We start from the raw sequence: 12,532 nt of genomic DNA on the forward strand, positions 1-12,532 counted from the left end.
TCACTTGACCATGTAACTTCACTGCTCCTTAAAGTGCAAGCCTCCCTCTCCAGTAAACTTCATTTAAAAGTTGGGTGCATTTGATCAACAACTGTTACAATTCTTGTGCCTAGGTTTTACAAATCTTTTAGACGCATGAAATTGTTCTTTTTCTGTGCTACAGTGGTAGGGGGAGTGGGTAGAGAACAGAAAGATAGTGCTTGTTATATATAGCTGTAATGGAAAATTGTCTAGTTCCATAGGTTGGAGTCTCCTGTTCATTTAATATAATAAGTTATGTTAATCAGGTGCATTAATGGACAATCTAATCCTTTTATTGATTTGCCATCATGTTACTATGTGCGTGTGTGTGTGTGTGAGTGTGTGTATATATATATATATGCCTATATATGTATGCCCATGTTACTATATAATATATGCCTATATATGTATGCACATGTTACTATATACACACACACACACATATGTATATGGTATATTCAGCTATTCAGTGCTATTTTTAATCTATTCTCATCACAAAAAATAGGTATATAGACTTTCCTTTGTATTTCAAAGAAAAAAAGGAGTATGCCAAACTTCTCCAACAATCTGGAATTTTATTCCATCCATATACATGCATAGTAACAACATTTGTTGAGAAATTATTTCTATCAGAAGTAGAACATTATCTTTGTGATCACCAGGTGCAGTATTGCTACTCATATTTAAATAGATCTTATATATGAATTAAATTCATACTTGCAGCATTGAGTTTAGGGTTTCGATTTAGACTGTGCCTTTCAAAAGATAAAACTGATTAATACTACCTTATTACTTACAATACTGCTTCCAGTAATTTTGTTCATTCTTTATAAAGTATTGCATTTAACAGCAAAGGTTTAAAAATTGAGACAGAGCTGCATCAGCGAAAGAAAATACAGGTACTATACAAGAAAAAAATTGCCATCTTCGTTTAACATACATGTTTAAGATTAAGAAAATGGACAGAAACATACAGCTACATACAAATGCAAAGCCTAGTGACTAAGAGACTGTATCTGCTAAAATATAAAGTGCAAACAGAGCCTGATTATCCACGAATTGAAATCTTAAGGCGAACTTATAGCATGTGTATTTAGAACATCTTTGCAAGTTATATTTTAGCATATACATATATCTGCAACAGCATAGAAGAAGAAATCAAGGTACACAAGTGCTTTTGAAGCTATTTCTAAAATGCTTTTCTGTATTGTTCGTGACTATTTTCTTTAAAATCTACTATACAGTGCAAACCATATGTGCTACACAATAACTATACAATAACATTACAAATGACTTTAATATAAAGTTTTTAAATAAAAAATAACATAACCACAGCTATGAATACTGCTGGTAAAATAAATTAATTTCTTTTTGAAAATGGCACCAATAATACACTTTACTAATGGACTGTAATGGAATTACACCTTAAGTCTTCAACTCAGCCTTAAAGAACTATCTCCTGATTGCGCAGATGTAATTCAAACAGCTTTTGTTTTTGTTTTCTGTTTCTTTGTGTGTGTTTTGTGTGTGTGTGTTCGGTTTTTTTTTGTTGTTTATGTTGTTGTTATTGTTTTCTGGACTGGGTAGAACGACATACTCAACACTGGTACCAAAGGTGACTGGTGTTCATTTATGAAGTTATCTCATTTGACATGTTCCGCCGCATGTGATGAGCAATAAAACTTCTTGTGAGTTATAAAGTTCGAGAGGTTGTTGAACTGAATATCACACAGCCGGCAGTATTTCCCACTCGTGGGAGCCTGGGTGGAGCCATTCACACCTTTCCCTATACTAGACAACTGGTCCTCTGCAGAAGGAATTCCCGGTGAGACATTCTCGTTCGTGGCTAGTGGGTTCTCAGAGATCCAGGATGGAGATTTGTGGCCATCTTCATGCTGAGGATTCTGGGAAATGTTCTCTTGCTGCGGGTTGGCTGCAGGTCTGTCCTCTTGCTTCAGTCCACCGTTGACTATGACCATGCCTCTGTTTTTGGGCAGCAGCGGCAGGGAATCTTTCTTCGGCACAGCACAGCCGTTGGAGGAAGCCTGGCCTTTCGGAGATTCATTTTCCGCATTTGTGCTTTGCTCTAGGTCAGTGTTATGGATGACGAGAGACCCAGAAATGTAATCACTTGGCTTTATTCCGTAATATGGTGAAAGCTGGTCAGCTCCCTTTGCCTTCTTTATTGCTCCGGGGTAAAGGCATTGGGGAAGAAACAAATGTTTGTTTTCTTCTTTTGTAGCAATGAGCTGAGCAGCTTCACTAAAGACTTTCAGGCCTTGCAGGGTGGCTAAGTGGGAGGAAAATAAGTTTCCGTTCGGGGAAGGCTGCTTCAGATTCCCGTTTTTCTCACATTTTATGATGCTTCGTTCGTAGCTGACATCGGGGCTGTTCCGTTCGCTTTCTGGATTCGGAAATACTTTGCTGTCGAGTTGACCCAAGTCGTTACGCTGATGTGCTGTGACCGGGCAGAAATTCTGCTTGTGGGCCAGATAGTTCTCGACTTTATTGAAGCTGATCTTGCACACGGTGCACTCGTGGTAGTCTAGCAGCCTTTTGGGAGACGTGGTCGTCCGCTCAGACTGGGATAAGCACTTTTTGCTGAGATCTATGGGCACGTCCATCTCGAGGCAGGAAACGCTGGAATGAGTAGTGTCACATTTAGAAACCGGGACACATTTGTTGATCGTCAGGGAAGTTTCCAAGTGCTTGGAGACAATTCCTGGGAAGATATCGCATCTTGGGTGGTAGCACTCTCCTAGCCCTTCGGTGGGTTCTTGAGTGGAGGTACAAGGATTGCTGAGGTTGGCAACGTCAAGAAATCGCTGTTGGACCAGGGGAGGCCTCTGCTCCTGTTCGGGTAGGCACATCTCATACATCTTCCTTCGCTTGCGGGTGCGCATTGTTCTCTGCATGGCAGGCACTTTGTTGGAAGCAGACCTCTTGAGTGGAGGGTCGTGGCGCGTAGCACAATAATACTGTTTGTGGACCATGTATGTTTCATGCCGGCTGAAGGTGATGTTGCAAGCTTCACAGGTAGTCTTATTTGGGTCACTTTCCCCATCCACCAGGGGGACACTGGGATTTTTCACATCAACAGGTTTTCCGTTAATTTTATCGTCGTTGCTATTAGAGGTGGAGAGCTTCTTCACTTGCGTGGAAAAGTCCTTGTCGTGGCCCTTCCCATTTGGCCCAATTAAATCTAAAACGGTGGAAGAATTGATGCAGGACGTTTGAAGAAGGGGATTCTCAGGATCAGCAGAATGAGCCGCTGGGTTGAGGAGATTTATGGAGGTTTGACCAGTGTTGGGGCTCACGGCCTCAGGCATCTTTTCTGAAACACCAGGGAACTCTGGGGACTTGGCCATCTGCTGCCATCGGCTGCTGCAGTAATGTTTTTTGTGCACGAGATAATTATCCAAATTATTGAATGTTATGTTACACTCAAAACAAGTAGCCCCCTTGGGCATCAAGGGGCTGTAAATGACGGGAGGGTAGCTACTACTTCCGTGCCTCAGTCGCCGATGGACCAGTTCAGACATCTTGGCTAAGATCTCCGAAGCTTGAGGGACCATGGTGATGTCCTGGGGGAAAGCAAACTGAGAGAGGAAAGGGCCCACAGGGAAAGAAGGCCCAACATTAGGCTGAACCGGAGATGAGGCAAGTCTTGGACTTGAGGGCTCAGACTTTATTTTCGTGTAAGAAAAGCTCTGTTTGTTTGTTGTGGGCTGTATCTCTGGTCTCTGGTTCGTGAGAAAGAGCTGCGTCTTTTTCTCACACTTGTCCAGCTCTGTGTCAGAGCTCGCATCTTTAGTCTGCATGGCCTTCTGGCTCTGGGGGAGTTCGCTCCTGGTCAGCAGGTCTGGCGCCGGCTGTAGGCTGTCTTCCGTCCCGCTTGGAGAGTGTTCTATGTCACTTTCTCTGGGAAGTTTGCCTCCAGGGACATGGAGCTCCTGGTGCTGCAGTAACTCCCTCTGAGTCTGGAAGCCGAAGTGGCAGTGACTGCATCGGAACGCAGCTTGAGTGAGATGGGAGAACAGGTGTTGGTGGAAGCCGATCACAGAATCGGCGGTGTAGCTACAGACGGTGCATTTTAGACTAGCACCAGAGGGCAGGAATTCTTCCATTTTCACTCCTGGAGAGACACACAAAATAAGAATACTGAGAACCGCATGCATCGGCTTTCTAATGATAAAAACCTTTACACCGCACAAATGAGCTGAACTCTTTCAGCATCGCGCTTGTGATATTAGCTTTTCTTCTTTGTTGGGTGTCATCATAGTGGTAACACCTCATAGCTTCCAGAGAACGTTTGAATGTGTCATTGGATCACAGCGGGACAGTCTTCACTGTCTCTATCTTCCAGGTCAGGAAACAAATTCAAGGAGATCAAGGGAATGGATTATGGTACTAAAGCGATTCAATGACAGAGCCATGTTCAAACCTCAGATTTTATAATTTCTAATCGGAGAACCTGCTCATTACAAAACCATGCTCTGCATTAGGAAGAAGTAGGAATACATTAGAGTTGATATTGATAAACTGTTTGCAAATCAAATAACTCTTAGAGCACTAGATTAGGTATTTATTCAAAAGAATCCAAGAAGGAACCATTTGGTAAAGTGATTTATAACCTCCTAATTTATCTTTGGTACAAATCTAGAATTTTATGCATTGGTTTTGCTGAACATGGTTTACCTCTATCCAGGGCTAATATTCAGCAGGTGGACACCAGTACATTCACACAGTCGTTTAGGACAGAACCCTGTGTTGACTGATCACGGCCTGTTTCTAGTCAGTTATAAAATATTTTGAATATCACCAGTGACTGGTGAGGAAACTTTCCTGTGAGGTTCTGATTTATAAGAAACACATATATGGTCATTCATATTTGTTAATCTTTGACCAGGCTTCCTGGTTTGCAGCTCCTTAAATCCTTGGAATTTCCCGTGATAAGAGCAATAAAAGTATTTTTGTTATGTTAATGAAATGACTTTTAGAAAGCCCTTAGGTTACTTAAGGGTAGGGTTGGTTGCATTGAGAAATAACCTTGTAATTAGAGGGTTTGAATTTTTAGCCCCTCCTCCCCAATCTCCGGAGATTGAGTTTAAATTGCCAACACCCATATTTAATCAATCATGCCTATGTAATGAAGCCTCCCTAAAAACCTGAAATGATGGGGTTCAGAAAGATTCCCAGTTGGCTCGAGGAGAATGGCAGCCTGGGAGAGGGCACGGAAGCTTCTCATCCTCTCCTCATACCTTGCTCTAGGCATGTCTTCCATTTTGCTGTTCCTAAATCATTACCATTTATAATAAACTGGTAATCTAGTAGGTAAATGGGTTCCTTGGGTTCTGTGAGCCACTCTAGCAAATTAATTGAACCCCAAGAAGGGCTCTTAGCAAACTCTGATTTACAGCTAGTCGGTGGGAAGCTCAGGTTAACAACTTCAGTTTCTACTGGCATCTGAAGTTGGGGCCCCGGGGCTGGCCCCTTAATATGGAAAATCTGATGCTGTCTCCAGGTGATAGTGTCAGAATTGAGTTAAATTGTAGGACACCCACTTGGTATCTGGAGGATTGTTTGGTAGTTATGGGGGAAATGCCTCCCCCCCATGTATGGGAATTAATATCTGGACACTTGAACTCACTAAGGTCAACTCTAGTTCCCATTTGTTGACATATGGCTAAATCAGGCATGGCTCATGCCCTCTGCACTTTAGACTAAAATGAGACCTGCCTTTTATATTTATAAGCTGAAAACATGGTAGAAAAAAACCTAGTCCTATAGCAAAAAAAGGGGACATATTAGTCCTTTTCTCCTTAACGGATCCAATACTCATTCTTCTATTTAGCTGAGAGATCCCTCGCTCTCTCTTTTTTGTTTTGTGAATGACTACTCACTGTCTGAGACAACTGACCTATTTCTGCTTCCTCTGCTTTATCACCTACAAAAAGATGGCTCATTTGTAGGGAAAGGAAAGAGAATGACTAGAAAGGAAATTGCCAGTTTTATAGGTTCAAAGACAAAAGCTTGCACTGTAGTAGGGTATTGGAGGTTGGAATTAGTGTTGTGTTTTGTTTCGTTTTTTTTTTAACTCAGCACCTATTTCAAGTTTTTTTTTTTATTAAATTATTCAACTCAAGCAAAAACAGTGAGGAAGTCACCCCGCAGTACCTTCTAAGTTTTGTATTATGGATGCTGAAGAACTGACACCCAAACCTTGGTTTGTCCTATTTACAAATGTTCCTAGCAGTATCTAGGGTTAATATAATTCTGTACATTTGGTTAACTTGTTTTTTAAAAATATAGGAATGAATTAGAATGAATATGATAATACTAACAATACTTGAGCACATAATTCCAGAGTAAAATGGGGACAATTACCACTGTGCTGTTAAAGAGTGAGGTAAAAAAATAAATAAATAAAAATAAAATAAAATAAAAAATTTTTTAGCCTAATTTTTCTTAAGGAATTTAAAAACATTACATTAAAAGTGGCTTTATGTCATAGAGATCAACTAAGCTGTTCTGCGTGTTCTGGAAGTCAAGAGCATTTTACAAATTTGTACTTAAAAGTTAATTTCTCTCAAGTGTGATTTTAATTGGATCTATCAAAATAACAGTGTTATTTCAATTCCACAGATACTTATTTTTATGTACCTACTATTTATCCCTTACCATGTGGGAAATAATATGGTCAGTTTCCAAAGATCACTTGACACTTAAATCAATGAATATTAATGACAACATACAAAGGGTATTGAGTTTACTTCTGAAATGGTGCTGTTTAAAAAAAAAAAAAAAAAAAAAGAATGATTTGGCCTGCGATCTGAGTACTGTCATTGTTAGGAAAGAATTCAGACCCAAGTCTTTTGAGTAGGGTATATTGATTATAAGTGACATAAAATCACAGTCAGCTGGTTCAGCAAGTTCGATTTTGATTTTATAGCTAGATGCAGTTACATAGATGTGGAATTATATATGTTTGCATATATGAATATAGGGAGGTATGCAGAGAAACAGTAGAGTCTCCCAGAGCAAAAGCAGCAGCAAGGGAAGCACTTACCACTGTGCGAATTCAGGTGCATTTCTAGTGCTCGGGCATTTGAAAAGCTCTTGGTGCACTGCGGGAAGGGGCACAGGCTGGAAATCTGAGGAGCACTGTCTTCATTCTCTTCTGACACCGGAGCCGTTTCCCTTTGCCTCCCGCTGCAATAGTACATCAAATGGGCTTGCAGATTCCGCTCGCTTCGATACCAGATGCCACAAGACTTGCAAGGAAATATATCCTCTGCGGGCGAAAACACAGGGACACATTAGCTGCTGCCCATTTGGAACCAGCCCTGAATGAAGCGGCATTTAGTTCAATGTTTCTCAGAGACTGCTCTCAGGTTCAGAATTAGGCGATCAGACAGTGATGAGCGCAATCTTGGGTGCTGTTCCACAGCCCAGGACTGAGCTTTTAAAGCAATGTTACACCCAGTGCAATTTACCTTCCCACAGACTCTTCAGAAAACGGTACTGTAGGAGGCTCCAACAGGAAAAGCACAGGAGATTAATTTTAAGTTGTTTACAGTGTATTTAAGGTTTAGAAAAATATGCATTTATAAATAGTAATGTGAAATGGCTTATCTGATTGACTAAAAGGCAAAGATCTGATAGCTGAACTAAAGTTAGCCCTGACGCCAGCTCCTGACATCATTCATTCATTTAATAAATTAATTAGAGAATGTCTACTCTGTGCTAGAGACTCTATGCTGCGTTGGGTGTAAAACAAAATGAAAGACCAAAAAAAGGTCATCAGGGATCTTACAGTCTCCTGGGGCAGATGAGTAAATGGTCAGGTAATTACAGTAGGCTACAATGAGCAGGCTAATGGAGGCGTCTGAGGAGTGCTTGGGGTGTGATACTAGGTGGGTGAGAGGACTGGAGGAAGGACAGGGTCAGAGAAGGATTCAAAGGGAGCATAATGACATGCCCTCGCTGAGTGGTGAAGAATGAGATTCTGTAAGTAGTGAAGAATGTAAGTGAAGAATGAGATTCTGTTAATAAGAGGGTTGGGTCTTAACTGCACAGCCCAGGGGAAGGCATGGAAGCCTCAGAGAGGGACTGGGGGAGGGCTGGGAGGCTCTTCCCCAGGATGGGGACTGGAAGAGATAAGGTTGGAGGAGGTAGGAGTAGTGATCAAAGACTCTGTAGGCTCTCTTAAGAAGTTTAGATTTTTTTCTCAGTGATTATGGAGAATCATTGAATCGTTATAAGCAAGAGATGGGCAGAATCAGATATTATGAAATTACGACAGTGAAGTAGAGTTTTGAAGGTAGTGAATTTGGAAGGAAGACATGACTGGGAAGAGGCAGTTGCGATAATCTAGGTGAAATATGACAGAGTTTGAGTTGTAAGTCATGCTAGGATATTTTTGTCTATATTTTGCATGTATTTACTCGTGAAAAACTTCCTCACATATGTGTTTTCCCCTTTATCTATTTATAGGCAAGGAAACCGAGATTGAGTGACTTGCCCATGATCATGCAAGTGGGTGAACTGGGATGGGACCCAGTGGGAGAACTCTTCCATATCAGTGCCAAGGGAGCCACAGAGGAAGGAAAGTTGTATCAAGGATGTAGAATTGACTAGGAGTGATGAGCGCTACTTTGCAATTAGATGCTAATCGCTTCTTGGCCTCTTGGCTAAGATCAAGTGCAATTAGATGCTAGAGTGGAAAGTTTCTTCAATGGCCAGGCTTCTTGTTAGCATTTCTGTGTAACAGTTTCATTCAGCTCTATAGGGAGCAGATGACAGACAGGTGAGGAGGTCAGGCAAGGACAGGTATAGGGAGACCAAATCTGACCCAGTGTTGTTGTGCAAACCTGGCACTTTGTAGTGAAAGGGAGCATGCCAACACTGGAAATTGGGGTTAATCCAGGCAAACTGAGGCATACGGCTGTGTTAGATATGTGGGACTAGATATTCCTGTAAGAAATAAGGGAACACGGGGAAGGTGACGACAGAGGTCTAAAACTCAGAAGAAACAGCTATATGTGAGATTTGTGAATTGTTAATACAGAGTTGGTGGTGGAACCCATGATAGTGAAGGAGATGGCTCAGGGAGAGCGCGTTAAAACAGATAGGAGGAAACTGAGGACCAAATTCTAGTGAATGAGAAGTAAGGACAGAAAGTACAATATAGAATTTCAAAATAAAATTTGGTTGTAAGATTATATCCTACTGCTGTTTATTATTTTAGCTCTTCCCACCAATTCAGAGGGCCATACTGCTTCGTGTTGTGTCTATTTAAGCAAAATGAGTTTTAACTGATTAGCTCATTTCAAAATGAGACCAAAGACTGTATGCATCTATGCTGATTTATTTGGGATCAATAGTTATCCTGCTATAGAAAGCAAACACATTATAATCTCAAATATAATTAAAAATCACATTCACACATTGGAGCTTCACAATAATTTAAGGTACTCCCAGTGTTCCTGGTAACAAAAACTTTTTGCTTCAAATTCAAGTTGGGCGTATCTTATTTCAAGTTCCTCACTATCAGAATCAAAGTAAAAATCCAGTAAAAGAAAATAACTACATTTACATGAAGGAAATCCCAAAACATTACCTCAGGCTAGGGGCACTAGATCCAATGTTTGGAAATACAGTAATTCCAGATACACTCGAGAATTTCTTTAAAGGCTATTGTGACAGCAAGAACATAATTATTGTTGAGTATTTATTTTTAAAATATCAAGACATTATGACAGTATCTATAATTCTGCATCATTCAGTCTTAGGAATTTTCAGGGACATTTTTGATTAAATGCAATACCTCACTTACCTACTGGTTTGGAATGTATTCTCCTCTTATGATATGACTGGTATTCATGTTTTCTCACAGAGCTAGATAAAAACAGAGCTGAGTCTAGAACTCAGACCTGGGGACTCCTAGACCACTGATTTTCTGTCCTATAAAGTGTCCCTCTGTGTGTTCAAGGAATACAACTAGGTTCACTAGTCATTTTAAAATAATGTAATTACAAAGGCATATTTGCCAGAGTATACAAAGCATATTTTTATTTTTTTAAGATTTTATTTATTTATTTGACACAGAGAGATCACAAGTAGGCAGAGAGGCAGACAGAGAGAGGGGGTGAAGCAGACTCCTGCTGAGCAGGGAACCTGATGTGGGGCTTGATCCCAGGACCCTGAGATCATGACCTGAGCCAAAGGCAGAGGCTTAACCCACTGAGCCACCCAGGCGCCCCATACGAAGCATATTTCTAAATTCTCCATGCATGTATGGAGTTCTCCAGCTCATATGTATTTTTCTTTATTTTCCTATGTTTCTTTTTTGTTTTTGTTGTCGTATTAGCTGATGTCTTGATTTACCCAGGCTATACTTCCTCTTTATTAATATACTTAATCACAATTTGATTATTTCCTTTTTCCTTTTTTTTTTAAGTTTCTAACTCTATAGCCCTTAAAGAATTCCACAGCTATTCTACTAAAGAAGCATCAATGAAAGCTATTCGATCTCTCATAGCTAAGTAGCCTTGAATGTTGTTCAACTAGTTTAGAAAGTCAGTTTTTGTGTGTGTGTGACATTCAAGAATCCAACCTGAAATGAATGAATTTAATTGTCCTTTTCATACTCTCATGAGAAGCGATCACAGATACACACACACACACACACACACACACACACACACAAAGTTAGAGAAGATAAAATGAAATCACAACACTGGAGAAAAAAGTCCATCCCTTGTTGCCTGTCAGTAGACATTTTTTTTTTTTTTTCTCCCACAAATACTCATCAGCACCGCAAAGTTCTTGGACAGGGCTACTGCCCACGGCACTTACTATTGACAATAGCCGTGGGCAGAATAGAAGCCATGGCAGCTTGCTGAGGAAGCAGCTGAATGGAGTCCAACAGGCGCGCAGGGTACATCCCTTCTGCAAGAGTCATCTGGCTGGCAGCTTGTAGCCGTGAGTCGAAATCCACCACAAAGGCAATTAGCTCTTCTCCCTCAGAGATGGCCTTCGTCGTGGTGCACCAGAGCTGACCCCCTATGAAGAAGAGAGAAGAAAAAGAAAGAGCGAATGAAGTAGGACGCTCCAGCCTGCCGTACACCGGATTGACGGCAATGGCATCTTCTGGTTTTCACATCACTTTCTACTAGGGGAGAGTGATGGAGACCAGGGCTGTCCTCCTCTTCCCTCCTGGGTGGAAAATTGCACACCTAGCATGAAATGAACTCTTCAGTGGCCAATAGTAGGAAAGAACTAAGAACCAAGAACAGACATCATTTGTGGAGAGTTTTGGGAACCATGTGTCTTCTGGGGTTTGCCTTAATCATTACCCGTGCTAAGACGTGGCCTCCTGCTTACCAAGAGGCCTGGTAGGGATCCAGCTGCAGAAATTTATTGCGGGTGAGCCTTTGCCGTTACTCTTTCTGTACCTTGTGGAAGTAAAAAGTTATTTCTTCCTCTCTCCCTCCCTTCCCCACTGTCTTTCTTCCCAACATACCTACATGCCGAAAACAAAACAAAACAAAGTACACGAACGCTCCTAAAATTTAGGAAGTTAAAATGACATTCCAGCTAGTTCTACTCTCTTTACGTCTGGTGCCATTTCCCTTTCTTTTCTCTTCTTTTTTTTTTTGGCTTAGTGATCTTTACTTATATAATATTCCTTATAATGCGGCTTCTTTATCTCCATTTACCCTGACTGAACTTCCTGAAAAGAAGATATGCCACAGATCCTTTTCAAAAGGCTTATTTAAATAAAGATTTGTTTAAATGAAAAGAACCCTTTCTTCAAATACTAAGATATACTCTGGCTCTGCACTTCAAAATGATCACGTGTGGTGCATTAAAAAGAAAATTAACTATGCAAGTACATCTTCTAATGTATTGGAACGCGATAGCGTATGCTCATTTATTTAACATGTTTAGACAGGCAAAGCACTTATATTTTGTTATCTACACTCTCAGGCCTAGATACGTATCCTGTACAGTTATGCCTGAAATAACGTGGCATACTTGATATGTTATAAAGCTTTTTTTTTTCTCATTGTGTATATATTGCAGAGCTATATATTGTACTCATTAAGGAAGCAAAATTTGTACCCATTCTGATAAGTAATATTGCTCTGTTTATCTTTCAGCATAACTGTCTTTTCAACTGCACTTCATTTCCTCCATCCTTAAATAGATCATAGTTTTTAAACAACTTGTGGTAAAAATCTGCTGGAAAAGATAACAGCATACGCGATGGCAGAGTCGCCCAGAAGAATCGGGACACTTCCCGAGAAACCTCAGACAGCTAATTACACCAGCGGATGACGTCTTAAAGGTAAGCAAAGAGAACACCCTCCCGGACAGTACAAGTCTGTGAAAAATACAGCTCCGATTACGTACCTCGAACGTGTGTGAAAAGTTGCAAAGTAAAACCCAAATATACCAAAAGTAAAACCCAAATCTACCAAAAGGCTAGAAAACTTTTTTTTTT

The 12,532-nt window shown here is 40.6% G+C and overlaps 1 protein-coding gene across 2 annotated transcripts in view; it reads right to left on the bottom strand.

Annotated features, from left to right (window-relative positions):
* Positions 1-576: 576 nt before the first annotated feature.
* ZFPM2 (zinc finger protein, FOG family member 2) overlaps positions 577-12,532 on the bottom strand; it is a 453,035-nt gene continuing 441,079 nt past the window's right edge. For both annotated transcript variants that reach the window (XM_032858490.1, XM_032858491.1), the window contains 3 exons: positions 10,882-11,088; positions 7,091-7,315; positions 577-4,156 (listed from right to left, as the gene is read on the bottom strand). In XM_032858490.1, the coding sequence (XP_032714381.1) occupies positions 1,665-4,156; positions 7,091-7,315; positions 10,882-11,088 (2,924 nt within the window). In that variant the 3' untranslated portion in view covers positions 577-1,664. The remainder of the gene's footprint in view (positions 4,157-7,090; positions 7,316-10,881; positions 11,089-12,532) is intronic.

Source organism: Lontra canadensis, unplaced genomic scaffold, assembly GCF_010015895.1.
Source record: "Lontra canadensis isolate GAN:19392208 unplaced genomic scaffold, GSC_riverotter_1.0 scaffold15, whole genome shotgun sequence".
NCBI classification, from domain to species: domain Eukaryota; kingdom Metazoa; phylum Chordata; class Mammalia; order Carnivora; family Mustelidae; genus Lontra; species Lontra canadensis.